This window comes from Crotalus tigris, unplaced genomic scaffold (assembly GCF_016545835.1).
Source record: "Crotalus tigris isolate CLP2741 ecotype Arizona unplaced genomic scaffold, ASM1654583v1 scf7180000018299.754606, whole genome shotgun sequence".
Lineage (NCBI taxonomy): Eukaryota > Metazoa > Chordata > Lepidosauria > Squamata > Viperidae > Crotalus > Crotalus tigris.
Genome location: NW_024096930.1, coordinates 356,626 through 374,961, shown reverse-complemented (window position 1 = coordinate 374,961; position 18,336 = coordinate 356,626). Strand labels below are relative to the sequence as shown.

Below are 18,336 nucleotides of genomic sequence, written 5' to 3'. Positions count from 1 at the left end.
GGCTAAAAAGTTTTGTCACCTAACCCAGGTCCCATGCACACTATATCCCTGAATTTCTATACTCTGTGCTACATAGGCCTACTTTCCTAATGAAGCTGTAAAGAGGTGGATCTATAACATTATGATATGGGACTAATTTAGTATGGTAGGGTTCATTGATATAGATGAAAAACCCATTACAGTCTCACAGTACAATCATTATATAACTTCAGTGTTTGGCTACAGATTTCAGTTTTAATGCCTTTCATTTAATTTCAACCAATTTGTTATTTTGTTATTGGTAGAATTTCTGGTCTAGTTGCCAATGCACTATTGCATTTAATTACAACACCAACAGGGCACTCTTTCCATACTGCATTAGAAGCATTTCAATACACAGTATCCCAATACAGAGCTAGGAAAAAAGGGCTACCTTAGCTCCGAAGGCCCTGTGAGTATTGAGTATTGCCAGAGACTGAGGCTTCTCAACTTCTGGAAAGTAAGTAAGCGAAGTAGGTCTCCTTAGAGAGGGACAGCACCCACAAATGCAAGAATATTGTTCTGTCCTAGAGGGATCACAGCTTTTTCTTCAACAAATATTCTTTTGAAAAATAAAACTGCACAGCAACCAGAATAAGGAAGCTTACCCAGCCACAACGGTTGTCCTTGTGAGTTGAAAAGAAGGCCCTCACCCTCCCTGGGGTAAGATGGAGAAATGTAGAAATCACTGCTAATTATTCGCTGGAGGTGACTGTCCTGCCAGTGGAGGTCACAGCCTTCAATGGCACGAGTGAATACTGTGCGCCGTGGCCTTGTTAAAGAGCCTACGAGGAAAAAAAACAGGTAAGAACATAAAAAACCAAGTAGCATCCTGCTGGATCAGACCCCTGACCTATCCAACAGGGCATCGATTCTCACAGGGGACAGTCAATTGCTCAAGGAAGCTAACTAGTTTCCCAGCAGATGGCCATCAAAAGCAGTCACTCATCCATCAAGGCTAATCATACAGAACATCCAAGCACAGAGTAGTCTTCCCAAACTATTCACCCTGCTTGGGGCAATCCATTTGTCACAATGGACCTGTTTACCACCAAAGTGCTCACAAACATCAAAACTGAACATAGAGCAAGGATACTACAACTCAACCCCTGACAGAAGGGCTAGGAAGAGTTCTAAGCGGGTCACTGAAGGAAGTACTGTATTCTTTTACTCACTAGTACAGGAACTCTGTGCTGTTCTATTCACACAATTTCTAAGCTACCTTTTGGCATTAAAAAAAACCAGACTCGGAGAACATCAAAATCTTTGTATAGCATTCCAGGTCTATTGTCACCATAATAATTCTATTAGCAGCATTTGTTGCCATTTCCAATATAATAAGGTCAGGGCAAGAACACTGTTGTCGTGCCATGTTGAAAATTTCTCTCCCAATATGAACATTGGGAAGCAATGACTTGGAAACTTTGCAAATAAAGATTGTGACATCAAGCCCCTGATATATGTTAAGTAATATGAGTCAATTTTTATGCATTCAACCTGCATGGCGGTTCATTTTAAGGGCCGGACTGAGATTTTTAATTCAAACACAATGTACATATCTGAAGCTGGGGAAGAATTGTTTCAGACTGCAAAGCATACGAGCAATGCTTTTGCTGACTATTGTTAGCAAAACTGTCATAACAAATATTGTTATAAGATCCAGCTATACAAATTATAGCATCTCCAGCCCAAAACAGCATAGGGAAATAATTAAGGAGACAGATAACGCTGATCAATTCTTTTCTAAACTGGATAATTTCCAGTTAATATTACAACAACAAAAAAACAACCTACAGCAGGGTCCAAACACTGCCTGGTACTGATAACTGAGCAAGAATACAGGGAGAGAAGTAAAGAGAAAATCAGAAACAGAGGAAGAGAGAGAGAGAGAGAGAGAAGCTACCATCCCATTAAGAGATGGGGAGCTAGCAAGAACACAAGATTTATAGAGCTCTGACAATCTGAGTCAAAACCATTTTCCTTCAATTGGGACATTTTAATAAGAACTATACAACCTGTGCCCCATCATTTCAAAGATAAACAGGGAAACAGAATGACCACTGGCAAGCAAAAAAACTTCCCCACTGACTTTCCTTATAGAAAGCTGGCAAGGAGTGTTGCAAATGATGATCATATGACTGCAGCTGACTGTGGCATTGTGGCAGCGCAGCAGCATTGAAGCAGCCACAAGTTTGCCAAATTTGCCAAATCTTGCCCACAAGAGTCATGGGTTCTGAATTCTGTAAATTGGCCTATTTGACTCAAAAATTGTTGCTCTATGATGCACCATTTCACCCAACTGAAGGTTACAAACACTCAAACAGTCATGAGAATGCAGATTAACATTATGCACAGCATGTAATACAAGGCAAGATTCTTTTGTTCGTTGATCTACCAGCTGAAATGCAGAACAACAATCTTATGCCATGAATTAGATTGCTATTAATCCACAACTGGGATCTTATAAGATTATTTTTAGCTGTTTATGGAAACTAGAGAAAGATGTTACAGAATAGACAGTGAAACAATCGCCACTACACTTACTTTGCCTGTGACTAGAGCTCTGAGTAAGTGCACTAGTGATGTTGGGAAGTTCATTGCTGTAGTTTCCATCTTCCAGTGGACAAACATCCATATCACCCCACTTCCGGAGCTGTCGCAGCCAGCATGCCTTTTCTTCTAGTGTGCAGTGTGGATTTAATACAACGCACACCCATAGGGCCCCTGTAAGAGCAAGCCAAGTGTCGAAATGCATTCAGTATTTTTCTACTTGAGCAGGCAACAAGAGTCCCCCCATAGGTTCTTTGCTTTGAAGATTTTGGAAATGTTTACATCTTGTTTCAGGGAACTGCACTGAGCCCAGAGGGAGAATTTATAAAAGAAACTAGCTAACTAACTCAAGAAAACATCTTCCATAAATCAGCTTAATTGTATCCCTCAGAGCTGAAAATGGAGAGGCAATGTGCATCCGAGATTATTTCTGTCTGCCAGGATAGATCAACTGTTTGAACTATACTTCAAAGGCTGCTTAAATGTATGCCAGCAATCCCCACATGATAGCCCAATTTCTATACTGCACACTTATTCCATTTTAGAAAAGCAGTAGGCAAGTGGCATTTGCCCCATGATCAGCAGCAACAGTGTAATTACTGCTCCCAGTACTGTAGTTCAGATTTGCAGGTCAGTAAATGCTGTATATGTAAAAATATATATTAAGTACTCTTTGGCAAAAGAATCTGAAATTAAGCAAAGACTTAAGGAACAGTTGCCTTTCAATTGAGTTTCACTTCTAATGACTTTGTGACCAGGAATGTATATAGTTTTCTTGGCACCCATATGGAAAAAATGTTTTATTCCACAATGCTTTTTTTCAGTTTCCAATTTAGCCTTCAACCCTTGCATTTTCCAGTGATCTCCTATCCCAACCAGGCTCAACACTTAAGTTTTTCAGGCCAGCTGAGGTCAATTAGATGCTGATGAGGGACACAGATATAAAGCCAAAAAAACCACACTTAACTCTGGATGGTTGTTTACAGTTTTAAAAGAGATTATGAGTTTTATGCATATCACATGATTTGTGGCTACCTCTATTTTTATATGCTGTTCCTAATTATATATTTCATACTTTGCAACTTTCTCTTAAAATACTTTTTCCTGCCTGTGAGCAAACATCTCCTCTAGATTTTATTATTATTCCATTTGATTAAAATATTTTTGTCAGAAATCCTAAGACGCATAAAGATGCAGTAAATGTAGATATATGTTTAAGTATCTAATAACAGAGTGTACAGATTTCTGTATAACTGGAAAACTTGTACAAGCAGCTCTAAGAAAAGGTTTTCTATACCTGGAAAATTAAACTCTCAGGATGCGCACTTTAAGTAGGTTTCACACCTCTTAGAACTGGAATTGACTGGGTCCCCTCCTAAGCCTAAACCCGTGGTGGCGAGCCTATGGCACGTGTGCCACAGGTGGCACACAGGGCCGTCTTTGGTGGCACATGAGCCATTGCTGGGCCGAGCTGTTCCCTCCTCCTCTCCGTGCATGCGCAGTCTGGGAATAGGCGAGAGGCTATAAAAGGAGCAACTTTCGACGGAAGCAGCATTTGCTGCAGACAGTGAGAGAGTGAGCACAAGTCAGAACGGACAGCGAGCGAGCACGAGCCGACAGCTCAGTGGCCACGCCCACTCAGTGGCCATGCCCACCTGGCACCCGGCGATGCATAAGTGGGTTTTGGTTGCAGTTTGGGCACTCGGTCTCTAAAAGGTTCGCCACCACTGGCCTAAACCAATTTCATTCAAAACTAGGGATTACAGGCTTTTATGATTTGCGATTCACTGAGATGAATGTTCACCAATTACGTGCTTACATTGATTTAACAGAAGTCTATAAATTTGTTGTACTTTGTATGTGTGACACAGAATTGTGCAAATATTATCTTTAGAATGGAGTAAGCAGCACTGGATCGTGGTGCAGGGCCAGGTTATTTGAGGGGCTTGCTATCTTCCATGATTCCTGCCAATCCAGTAAGATTGGAGAGAGCTGGTGTTCTTTGGGTCCCAGGAAGCATGCCTTCTCTGTTATGGCGCTTGCCCTCTGGAACAAAATTTCCCCAGAGATTGTGGGATTCCCATCTGGACGTATTCTGGAAATCTTTAAAAACCTGGCTACTGCTTCATGATCTTGGGGAAGGGTTTTTGGGGAGCCTCTGTCAGTTGTGTTTTTCTAGTATATGTAGTATATTTTGCCCAGACATACATAATCTCTTTTGTTGTTTTCATTGTTTTTGCTTTTCTACAGTGTAAACTATGAGTTGCTCTTGAGTTGGGCAGTCTACATCAAAACAAACAAATAAACTGAACTTGACAGTCAGTCTTTTTATTATTTAATCTTCTCTATATCTATATCTTTCCCCTTCCAGTCTTTTCCATATACTTCTAAGGACATCTTCATATGAGCATTTCGCTCCATTTGAAACCATCACTTAGAAATCTATGATCCCATGATACCAGTTGTATTTGACAGCCAAGCAGTTTTGTTTCTGGCTCAGCTATGGTATGTTTAAAAACCACAATAAATTAGTTGTTCCCAGGAAGGGTTGGGAACCCATAGAACTGTGGAGAGTCTCTTTCCCAATTCCAGAAACTCCTGCCTCACCCAGGGCTTCAGCCCTCAGCAGATGTTTCAAGAAACATTGTGGCTTGGCAGCAACCCTTCCAGGAATTGTTCAGGGTTGTTGTTTTTTTTGGACACAATCAGAAAACTGTATACAGCACGACATAAGGATGTGGATGGAGATGGGGTGCAGAGCAAGTCATTTATTTCCATTTTGATAGAGAAGCAAGTAAGAAACTTTTTGCTCCTCCAGCTCCTACATCAACTGGAGGCAAGTTAATGGATTTTTTTGCACTCCTTGGTAGAAATGTGGACTTCTTTAAAAAAATTGCTTTTGAGTGCTTAGGAAACCAGTGGCAGAGAGAAAGGGCCCTGAATATGTAAATAGCCACTCCCAGCCTCCCCTGCTACTAAGCATCTCAAGTTCCCTCATATTTCCCAGACTGTCCCCTTCATTATGGAATTGGGATGGTTTGGGGGTTTTCTTTTTGAGCTTAACCATAAATGCAGGGTAGCCATCCTTGAGCTTCTAAGAGTTTCCCTCCTCATACTGAACAGAAAAAAAAACTTTACAGATCTGACTTTTTGGAAGTTTCCTAGCTGGCAAGTCTGCTCCCGATGTCCAGTGGCCTCTTTTCCAAAGCTGGCAGTTTAAAGATCTTTTGATAAAGAGCCACAATGCTCAGCATAAAGTAATACATAGATCTGGCTCCTGGGTGGCAGGTTTTTAAACTCTTTCTTTCTTTTATACAAAACAACTCATCTCAACCTCAGACTGCTGGGAATGAATAGAATAAAACAGAATAATAGAGTTGGAATAGAATAAAACAGAATAATAGAGTTGGAAGGGACCTTGGAGGTCTTCTCATCCAACCCCCTGCTCAGGCAGGAAATCCTATACCATTTCAGACAAATGGCTGTCCAATCTCTTCTTAAAAACTTCCAGTGTTGGAGCATTCGCAACTTCTGGAGGCAGGTTGTTCCACTGATTAATTGTTCCAACTGTCAGGAAATTTCTCCTTAGTTCTAGATTGCTTCTCTCCTTGATTAGTTTCCATCCATTGCTTCTTGTTCTGCCTTCAGGTGCTTTGGAGAATAGCTTGACTCCCTCTTCGTTATGGCAACTCGAGATATTGGAACACTACTATCATGTCATCCCTAGTCCTTCTTTTCATTAAACTAGACATACCCAATTCCAGCAACTATTCTTTATATGTTTTAGCCTCTAGTCCCCTGATCATATTTGTTGCTCTTCTCTGCAATCTTTCTAGAGTCTCAACATCTTTTTTATATTGTGGTGACCAAAACTGGATGCTGTATTCCAAGTGTGGTTTTACCAAGGCATTATAAAGTGATATTAACACTTCATGTAGTCTTGATTCCATCCCTTTGTTAATGCAGCCTAGAACTGTGTTCACTTTTTGGCAGCTGAAAGCACACTGCTGGCTCATATTTAAGTGATTATCCACTAGGACTCCAAGATCCCTCTCACAGTTGCTATTATTGAGCAAGGTGCCACCTATATATTATACTTGTGCATTTGGTTTTTCTTGCCTAAATGTAGAACCTTACTTTTTTCACCACTGAATTTCATTTTGTTAGATAGAGCCCAATGTTCAAGTCTGCCAAGATCCTTCTGTATCTTATGTTTATTTTCTGGAGTGTTGGCTATTATTGCCAGCTTGGTGTCATCTGCAGATTTGATGAGTTCCCCATCATCTTCATTGATGAAGATGTTGAAGAGTACTGGGCCTAAAACAGAGCCTTGGGGTACCCCACTGCATATTTCCCTCCATGTATATGCAGTTCCATTGAGGACGACATGTTGAGTGCGGTGATAATTTCCTCTCTGTTAGTGAGAATTAAGTCCAATATGGCTGATTCCCTAGTTCCCTTCTCTGCTTTTTGGGAGAAAAAGTTGTCTGCTAGGTTTGTCAGGAACCTGCTTGATCTTCCACTTGGTGCAAAGTTTGTCTCCCAGTTGATGTTAGGGTAGTTAAAGTCCCCCATTACTATTGTGATGTCCTTCCTACATAGCTTAGTTAACTGACTGGCAAAAAGTTCATCTACTTCCTCTGTTTGGTTGGGTGGCCTATAGTATACACCTATGGCAATGTCATCTTTCCCCTTTTATATTGACACAAATGCATTCAAGACAGTTTTCATCATTGTTGTGCTCTATTTCTGTAGAGATGTAGCTATTTCTTATATATAGTGCAACTCCACCTCCTTTTTTATTTGGTCTGTTTCTTTTAAATAATTTAAATCCCTCTAGCTGTTTATTCCATTTGTGGGTTTTATCTCACCAAGTTTCTGTAATGGCAACAATATAATATCTGCCCTCACTTACTTGAATTTCTTATTCACCCTGTTTATTCCTCATACTCTGTGCATTGGTGTATAGACAATAGCAGGGGATGGAAAATTCTCTAATTGCCCTGTTCCCCTTGCATGTTCTTCTAAAATATGGTCCCAGTTACTGTCTGTGGAAACAATATGTCAACATAAGGATAATATAAACATGGATCAGGGTTCACTACACATCTATTGGGCATATATTGATTTTTTCTGAAGTTCTAACGAAAACAGAGCCTTTTTGCACAACATGTTTATGGGATCATAAATGAGTATTTCTGTTTTGTTGTATAAAGGTATCAAAGCAATATATTTGAGATTTTTTTGCTTATTAATGTTTTAGAATATTTCCCAGATGTCATAACTGATCTATAGCATTCCCACTGTATCCACATTCTACCCTCAAATATGCATGTTTATGTTTGTACAGGTAATCTACAACTTGCAATCAGTCATTTTATGACAACTGAAAGTTACAATGGCTATTGTATGCTTTATGGCCTGTAAATAGTTGTGACACACACACACAAACACACACACACACACAACACACACACAGGTCACATGTCCACATGTTGGGTTAGTCAGCTTTATGACCTCTTGCAGCTTTCCATAATCACATGACTGCAATTTGCAATGTTATTTGCCACTTTCTGGCAAATTGTTTTTGCTGGTTTCTGGAAAAAACTGCTCATTCAAAAAATGGGTTCACTAAATCACTGCTGCCTTTGCATATAATGACCATGATGAAAAAGACCAAAAAATTACTTCCAGTCATTATGGTAATTTACAACCATAATGATTTACAACCAGATTCTACAGTTTTAAGAGGAGGACTATCTTTACAGAAATGTATGTTAACCATTAGCTATAATGATTATCCTTTATGAACAAAGCTGGTTGAACCCTTGCTCTCCTCTTGTTCCATAATAATTTCCTATGTATTTTTAAAAGTTATTTTCCCACATAAATGTGTAGACTCTCATAAAATACATAATATGCCATAAAATTGGCATATTTTTCAATCATTCAAAATCTCAATGACTACTGATATGCATATACTTAAAATAACTGTGCATTTTTTGAAAAAAACAGATTATAAATGAGTAATGGACACAATCTTAAATATTTATTTGGAGAACCACAATAATAACTTTAATAGCAGAGGTAATATTGTGTGGGTATAGAATAGGAGTAGAGTTCTTAAACCTCACTGATCCTACATGTATGACTAGAACTACAGACAAATATTCTGGACAATGCTACTCAAGTGTGGATATGTGTATCTAACTCCACTGCTGTAGGGAGAAACTACTCTCGACCAGAAGGAAGAACAATAGTAACTCTAGCAACAATTCAATTAAAAAAATATGATTACTCAGTTTGGATGTAACGCCAAATAATTACAAGATCAAGCCTCCAGCTAATGCACTCTTCCCTACACAAACCACAGTTTGCCAGATTCTAGCAAAAGGGACAACAGAGAAATAACTGGAGCATGTCAGCCCCAGATTCGTTTCATTTGATATTTCACTTGAAACAAGCCAATTTTTCCCACATTTTGTTTTCTTCCCCATTCTGGTCTTCAGCTGTAAACAAATAAAGATTAATCTTCTCAAAGATTAAGGTCGAGCTATAATCCAACTGTTCTCAACTCAATTAGGACCTAATCTTTAGTATCACTGCAATGGGATTACAGCGTCAAAGTTTCTCAGTAATGATAACACCAACTTTTCTCTTGTGTTTCCAGCTGAGAGAATCATGTAGGAACATTTATCTGGATTCTTCAATGTCTTGAAAAGTCTTGAAAAATCTTTCCTTTTTCAATCCCTGCCCTCTTTATTTAAATTACAAACCAGGTCATAACTCTGAGACTTTCTATTTGAGTATCAACCATTTAGATGATCCTTCCAAATAACAAGAAAAAGTTTTTCTTATCTAATGTTCTTCAAATTGAGAAAATATCAGAAAGCCTTGCTAAGGGGCAATAATTAATGTTGGTTTGATATCCTGTAAAGCTCTATTCTGAAGTTTTGGAGAGAACAAAATAAATATATGTACATTTGTTTTTATCATAATACCTGGAGATAGCAGAAGAGAAGAGGAAAAAAAAAACTGGAGAAAACCACAGCATATTATGACTTGCAAATAGAAGTAGACCGACTGTGGCAAGAGAAAGCAAAGACAGTACCTGTAATAATAGGCACCTTCAGTGCAATTCCAAAAAATTTGGAGCACAACACCATTAGAACTGACAAAATCACAATTAGTCAATTGCAAAAGGCAGTTTTACATGGAATAGCCTACATCCTGAAACAATACCTTTAATATTATTAAACAACATCTGCCTATGCCAGATCTTTGGGAAGGACTCGATAGATGGACAAAAATGTCAAACCCCATCTAAACATTTAGCTGACTATGTGAACAACCATAAAAATATAGTGTTTATTAATAATTACATGTACTTCTCATTCAGTGACCTCAATTGGGACTGGCAACTCAGTCATTAAGTAAAGTAGTTGCTGAGTGAAACCGTGACTAAGCTTACAAGCTTACTTCAGTTTTCTTTTGTTTTACAGGCCTGTGAAGGTCATAAATACAAGGGTTGTCACAAAGTTACTTTTTCAATCATTGTTATAACTGTGAACAATTGCTAAATAAATTAGTAGCTAATTAGGTCAATCTGTATACCTTTTTTTATTAAGGATAGCCAGGTTGATTGATAGGCTTATACTCCCAACTCTAAAATATTCATTCTAGTTCCTGCTACTAAACAAAATGTCTCAATGCCTTATCTTCACTGCCTCAACAATTTTACAATTTGAGGGATGCAGATAGCATTATTTTGTTGTTGAAAGTAAAAGATGTAGGAAAATTTATTATGAAAGCAAAAGTGAAAAATCTGGGTTAATGTTAAAATTGAAGTAAAAAAGGCAAGATCAACCGTACTGAATGTACAATCGATGGCGAAGCAAAGTTAGTTAATTTTGTTTTACGAAGCTCCCAAATAATAACACTATATGCTGGAGAACAAAGAGAATGTTAATACTAAGGAAGAAGGAATGAAAAACATAAATAAAATCATGAAGAATGTGGCAATAAAGATCAGAATAATTAAAGCAATGGTTTTACCAATGGAATGTGTGGTTACAAAAGCTGGACATAGAGAAAGAGAAATAAAGCAACAGGTAAACAACAGGACTGTTTGCCAAAGATAGTGATAAAACTCTCTCTTTCTTAGTTCTGCATTTCCAATCAAACATAAGATTACATAAGCAGTTTTACTAGATTAGGAAGCCAAACATAGAAATAAAAAACAAAAATTCTGCCAGCACATAGGAATCTTGCCCTGCGTGTTTCTGTGTGTATCAGTGCCAAGGTTCAAATCCTGGGTTTCTTTCTTCTTTTTTAGACTATGGATTTTTGGCTGCACTGAAACATTCTCTCATCTATCCCTTTGTTTACCAAGCTACTACTTCTGGTGTTGATAGAAGCATATGCAGAGGAAGGGAGGGGGTCATCTACTCTATAATAAAAGCATGACTGGTCAATTTAAACCTTTCCCCCTTTTTAAATGTGTCCAATACACATTTTAAAGGGGCAGGACTTTGATCATCTGGTTGCACCTGCCACTTTGAAGTTGTTGTCACACTCTCCCATGGTCATAGCCAGTGTGAGAAGGGGGGGGGCTTTGCCTCACCAGTTTTAACTCTTTCAGTAAGATCAGAATCAAAAAGCTTGTTGGAATATTCACAAAACAGTCAGAAGTTATTGCTAGTGACTGGTCAAGATGGCAGCATTTGTCAGTGCAAAATTTAAGCTCCACTTGATGCATCTAATTAAGTTTAATGTCATTTTAAGTTTCAAATGTAATTATGCATTGTGATTATTCAAGAATGGAGATTAAAACTTTGAAGATCTTACATTCATGCCAAGGGCTACTGCAACCTTTCAATGATGTTCCACTGTTTTTCAAAACGTCCATATGCATCCAACATCGATCGACATCCTAGATATTGATTCTCAGTGCTAAGTCACAAGCTAAGGTCAAATATATTAATTCCACAGCAGTCTACTCATATTACTATGACTGCACAAAACCCAGAGATTCAGGCAAGTTCTGGATATTAACCTTTTTTTATGCAGTTGATGAAAGAAAAATAATAAGTTTTTTTTTTCCACATTAGACCTTAAATTCCAGTGCAAGCATATACCCTAGGGCAGGAGTAGGCAACCTTGGCTCTTTTATGACTCGTGGACTTCAACTCCCAGAATTCCTGAGCCAGCCATGGAGTTGAAGTCCATGAGTCATAAAAGAGCCAAGGTTGCCTACCCCTGCCCTAGGGAAATAGGAACATTACTTTTAGGAGAGATTATAGATCACTTATAGAGCATATTTTTTGTACACAAAAATTCCCTGGATCTCCATTAGAAAGAATCAATTAGCAGGTAATGGGAAAGATCTTATGGTTAACTTTGTTTCCTATTTTTGAGAAGTCTAATTTTAAAATTGACTTTGAACCATTCTCTTTCTCTCCCTCTCTCCCTCCCTCCCACACACACACAGACACAAACGCATATACTAATTCATATACTCTATAGCCCAGTGATGGCAAACCTTTTAGAGACCGAGTGCCCAAACCACAACCCAAAACGCACTTATTTATCGCAAAGTGCCAGGGCCGCATCAGCACTATGGTGCCCTCAGGGGGGGCATAGGGGGCATGGCCCACTGGGTGGGCATGGCTGTGGTTGTCACGGCAGACTGGGTGGGCGTGGCTGGGGTGGGCATGGCCACCTCAATGTTGCTCATGGGGGGACACCTGTGGGGGTCGGGCAGGGTTGGGGGAGATGCAGGGGGTCTCTGGCAGGTGGGGCAGTGGGCAAGAGGCCCAGCATAGATGGGGGGAGGCATGCAATCCTAGTTGGGACTAGGGGGGCATGGCGCTGATGAGGATCCAGCTTTCCCTGCTCAGGGCAGCCTTTGGCTTGCTGGGTATGGGCGTGGTCTACCACCTCTACTCGAGCTTGCTAGCTGGCCGCTTCACCTTCTTTGTACTGGGTGGGACTGCTGCTCCGGGTGGCGGCGGCGGCCTAATGGACCTGCGCAAGCTTCTGGCAGTGGCAGCGTGTGTGCCCACAGAGAGGGCTCTGAGTGCCACCCCTGGCATGCATGCCATAGGTTCGCCACCACTGGTATAGCCTATAGTGGGGGTGGAGAACCTTAGCTCTTTTATGACTTATGGACTTCAATTCCCAGAATTCCTGAGACAGCCATGCTGGCTCAGGAATTCTGGGAGTTGAAGTCCACAAGTCATAAAAGAGCCAAGGTTCCCCACCCCTGGCCTATAGTAATGCTATTCCCAGCTCTGTATGGTTTCCAGCTGCCATCATAAGTCATCTGCCCAGAACAGATCAGCTATTTTCTTGCAGCCTTCCCTATCTGAGTTCCTTCTAGCCTCAAGCATTACAAACTGCTGGACTTACCCAACTCATCCCACAGTTGTCGACATTTGTCAGTCATGCCCGTTCCTTGTTGTCTCCAGAGAGCAAGACGTGGATCTGCCATGAATTGTTCTGTTATTAATGTCAGCATCCTAGCTCCATTAGAATCTCTCATACGCAGCATTTCACGGACCTAAGATAAAAGAGGAGGGCAGGTAGACTCTCAGTCATATAGGGATTGGATTTAAGGGTTAGCTTCTACATAGCCTTTGCCACATTTTGCCCATAGGGTATCCCACCATACATTTGGAGCTAAATTACAACTCTGATTATCCTGGGTGATCATGATGGCTGTAACTGACAGGAATAGAGATACCAGATTTTTTTGGGGGGATGGAATTATGTACTTCTTATAAAATGATTTAAAAGCATGCCATCGTAGAGCTGCCTATGTGTTTTGAAAATGCCTCTAAAGAGTAAATCTTGCTGAACAAATATCAAGCTATTCAGACAAGCCAAAGAAAGATTTTTTTCCTGGGAATAAGTGGCATACAAAATCATTAATAAAGAATATGATAAGCCAGATGGTGATTTTTATATTCTCCAGCCAGTATGGGCTGAGCCAGATATATTCAAATCACGATCCCCATTTCCGACAGTTTTCAACTCCAAATTCTCTGTGAATTACTGAACGTCCAAATTCCCTCCTCAAAAAAATACCTTGAAATGTGGGTTTAGATTATGACAATTCTTGGTAATCAGCTTGTCTCCCTTTACTGTTCTATAATTTTTTTTTGGGGGGGGGGGAATGCCTCATGGCTGAAGAAATAGATGTTTCACTTCAGACTCTGAATCTCTCATAATGATGGGTTATAGAAAATCTGAACAATTCCAAGTAAAATGTCTAATCTTGTAATCTGATGCAAACTCTATTTGAAAGAGAAATGGTTGGTTTGATATCTAAGACCTTACGGAATAGATTTTCGAAGTAAAGTGTGGAATCACCATACCTGGACATTTTCAAATATAGGAAGGCGTATGTCCTGCTCAAGAGATACAATTGCTTACAGAATGCCATTTATCATTTCTTGTATGCTGGATTCTGCAAGGGAAGATATCACTTGATCTAACTAGAATTTCTCTAACACACTAGGTCCCTGAATAATATTTTCTCAAAATGTGGAATGCCAGATGGAACATTTTAGAACAGCGGTTCTCAACCTGTGGGTCGGGACCCCATTTGGGGTCAAACGACCATTTCACGGGGGTCACCAAACAACGCAGCCCCCCATTTTTCCCCCCTTTTCCTTAGCTGTGCTACTCCCTTTTATTCTATTGGCTTTTGAAAGCCAATAGAATAGACTCTCTTGAATAGAGTCTAATTCTATTGGCTTTCAAAAGCCAATAGGAATTGTCCAGGCTGTCTCTGCCCTGCTGAGCCCACCAAAAGTCCCATTCTGCAAAAGGTGCTGCACCAGTTGAGTAGTCCTCGACTTACGACTTGAGTAATCCTCGACTTACGACCAGTTGGGGGTCACGGCATTAAAAAGGTTGAGAACCACTGTTTTAGAATAAGGATCAAAGTATACACTGACAATATTCTTTGCTTTATATGAGATATAAACATTTATAAAATATGTTATGGGGGTCAGTGGCTATTAGTCTTGATGATAGTGTAACTGCCTCTAAGGTTATTTGCAGAGAAGCTAGTGAGTTGCCTTGTATAGTTAGTTGCCCAAAGTAAGAATAGATTGCTAGACTATATGGCCATATGGGTTTGATCCAGCAAGGACTGTTTATATCCTTAATTATATAGATTGCCCTAAATACGATTCAGTATCTTTCCATCTATCTATGAATGACTGTTATAAAATTGCAACAACATATTTGGAACAGTTCTAAAACTAAACTTTGCAATTATGCATACATAAAAGTGTTTTATGCCTATTTTTTAAAATAACTTTTGTATATCATTAATATTTAGATCATCTTGCACTTGGCAATGAAAAACTAGACATTAATGCTTATGGATTAATCTCAGCCCATGTACTTTCTAATTTTTGCTTATACTTTCTTGAAAATACTGCCTTCAACACTCTTATACACTGTGTGTACATACTGATGTTCTGTTCATTCATACAGTTCATATTGGAATTTATATGTATTCATAAGAAAGATTCTAGGTATTCTTTTTTCATGATAGTCATGTGAAAGAACAATTTGCTATGTTGTTCAAATTCTGTTGATTTAGAATAAAAATTAAGAGCGTTGAATTCTAAGTAAAGGTAGCACATACTTCTAAAAAAAGCCTTTGAAATCACCGCTACAGTCACTTTCTTTTAGCCCAACTCATCTTACAGGACTGTTGTGGAGAATTATAAAAAAAAAAAGTCACTACTGCTGTTGAATCATAAGCAAGTCTTACTTGTTCAGATGGCTGTATACTGTATCATTTAATTTTACTCATTATAAAAAGTATTGTTGCAGTTGGGCATGCAGTTGGCATATATGAATATGTCAAAATCCAGCAATGGAGAAACATAAGGTTATGTGTTCCACTTTTTCCACTATTACTTTTCTATGATGATGATGATGATGATGATGATGATGATGATGATGATGATAATAATAATAATAATAATAATAATAATAATAATAATAATAATAAAGTTGGAAGGAACCTTGGAGGTTGTCTAGTCCAACCCCCTGCTCAGACAGGAAACCCTATACCATTTCAGACAAATGGCTGTCCAGTCTCTTCTTAAAAACTTCCAGTGTTGGAGCATTCTGGAGGCAGGTTGTTCCACTGGTTAATTGTTCTAACTGTCACAAAGTTTCTCCTTAGTTCTAGGTTGCTTCTCTCCTTGATTAGTTTCCATCCGTTGCTTCTTGTCCTGCCTTCAGGCGCCTTGGAAAATAGCTTGACTCCCCTCTTCTTTGTGGCAGCCCCTGAAATATTGCAACACTGCTATCTTGTCCCCCCTTGTCCTTCTCTTCATTAAACTAGACATACCCAATTCCAGCAGCCGTTCCTTATATGCTTTAGCCTCCAGTCCTTTATTAAAACCAAAAATTATAGTAAAGTTTGATTGATACATCTCTCTTGAGTGAACGTAATCATCAGAAAACACCAAAAATGTCTACCAAAACAAAATTTACATAAGTGGAAATACCTAATGATAAGCTAACTGTGAGTAAGATATAATATTCTTTTTGACTCCTAGTGGCCATTGCACCAACGCAAATTAACATGCCACTTCCAGCCCATTCTTTGGAAAAGACTGAAGGATATAAATCTAAATGTTTCAAAGCTGATTTCAGAGAGAAAAGAACAGCAAATTGAAAGAATATTATAAAATTTCAAGGGTAAGAACTTTTGCAAATGTGACAGAAAAGGGAATCTATGTCTCACCTTAGCAAACATGGAATTGAGTTGCTTCCCAGAGCCATAGTACCCTCCTTGGGAGAGAAACAGCTTCACCTGCTCTCGAACCTGTTCCTCATCCAAATGCCAGCAATTTTCATCGTCAATACTGGCTCCTGCAGTAGGATCTGGAGCACCTATGGCAAGAAAACTCAGCTGTTAAAAGAAACCTTGTCCATGGCTTTAAAAGGGTGGAAATACCTCTTATCCCTAACTCTATTATAGGGTAAAACAAGTTTCTTAACCTTAGTAACTTTAAGATGAGTGGACTTCAACTCCCAGAATTCCCTAGCCAGGTTCATCTTAAAGTGGCTAAGGTTAAGAAACACTGCTGTAAGGTTTCCATAAATGGAGAAGAACTCCTGGTGACTTTACACATCCATGCAACACAGGTTTGTCATTTCATTTTCCAGGTTGTCCGTTAAATTCCCAAATTATATCTTTGGTATTCCTTGGTAGTCTCCTATCTAAGTTATTAAGCAGGCTCTAACCTACTTACTTTCCAAGCACACAGACAGGGTTAGGGTTAGGGTTCAGCCACTTGCTACCAAGTGCTGAGGTATATACAAGGGGGAAAAAAATTAAACTGTTCTTTACACAAAACAACAGTGTAGTACCATAGTAGCGTAATTTTAAAAAATCAATATTTATTCAAATCAGTACTTTTGTTTTCAAACAAACAAAAAATGTAGGGTTATGTTTGTCTAATTGCAGCTGTGGAGCCAAATAAAATACTGTAAAGATAGTAAAATAACAAATTATTGTCCTAGCTCAAATAATTTTATTTAAAAATAGTCAGAACAGCAAGGGAGAAATTTCAGCTCTATTATGCCATAAAAGGCTTGACATTGGTAGTATTCTCCACAACAGCCCAACCATAAGCTAAAAACAAAGTAAGAATGAATCCCTTCTTTGTTGCTAAAAATGTTATAATGCATCACTTTGGATGGAAGCCTTAATATCTAACATGAAAAGTCTCCTTAGCTCAGTTTTCCCCACTGAGGCCCTCCTGATAAATTTAGGAGGCAAAGAAAATCCAGTTTAAATTCTAAGATGATCCAAATGACTCCCACCAAGACTTATACTTGGTCTTCCTATGCTGATCTTTACTCAGCAATTCATAATATGACTATCTTTCTTGGGCCTCAAAAGAAAGAAGCTATTTCTCTAAAGCCATGAACTTCTCAAAGACAGCACATGAAAAAATATATACATTGCTGAGCCCAGAGGCTTCACAAAATGTTTGAAGATGTCCATACAGAAGATAACATTCTTCTGACACACTTAATCTTAGCTATGTTGGCTATTTTAAGAATGACTCAGTAAATATTACATGAAACAGGCTGAAAGCAAGGAAAGCCAGTGATGATGGGGCCAAAATAAACATTATCTTCAACAGCTTGAGGGTGATTTCTTTCTATTAGTGAAGGAACCAATGTTGTTACTATTATAGAGTTATCGATCAAGGATTCCTTTGGCTAGGGTTACCAGATATCTGTACAGGCAAAGGAGGATATGAACAACTGCAAAAGAGAAACACAGTGTTTAACTTTCTTGGCATCCATTTCAAAACGTACAGCAAAAATTTGCAAAAAAATTTCAGCCAACATGTACGTGTACATGAAATCACTTTTTCCACCATCAGAAAGATTGATTTTTCTAATCATAATATTTTTCCAACAAATCTTTATTTTGAAGAACAGATGTTGGCAGTAATATAGAATTGGTGGTGACATGTTTTTTAAATTTCACCACAGAAAATATGACAAGTTGTACAATCTACCGGTTATAGTGATCATAGATTTGAAGGAGATGGATTTAACCCGATTGCTGGAATCAGGAAATAAATTAAATATTATAAACTTGGACTATTAGTTTATTCACAGATAGAGAAAGAAGCAATTTACAATACATAAAAGTTTGAATGACTGCCATTGTGAAAAAAAGTCCAAAAATACGCCCACTCAAAGAAAAAC

The 18,336-nt window shown here is 38.8% G+C and overlaps 1 protein-coding gene across 1 annotated transcript in view; it reads right to left on the bottom strand.

The window, feature by feature from the left end:
* Window positions 1–18,336, bottom strand: part of ZSWIM5 (zinc finger SWIM-type containing 5) — a 128,733-nt gene that overhangs the window by 14,404 nt on the left and 95,993 nt on the right. The window contains exons 3-6 of the mRNA XM_039349609.1: window positions 16,349–16,497; window positions 12,979–13,129; window positions 2,563–2,742; window positions 627–803 (exon numbers count right to left, since the gene is read on the bottom strand). Of these exons, the coding sequence (XP_039205543.1) occupies window positions 627–803; window positions 2,563–2,742; window positions 12,979–13,129; window positions 16,349–16,497 (657 nt within the window). The remainder of the gene's footprint in view (window positions 1–626; window positions 804–2,562; window positions 2,743–12,978; window positions 13,130–16,348; window positions 16,498–18,336) is intronic.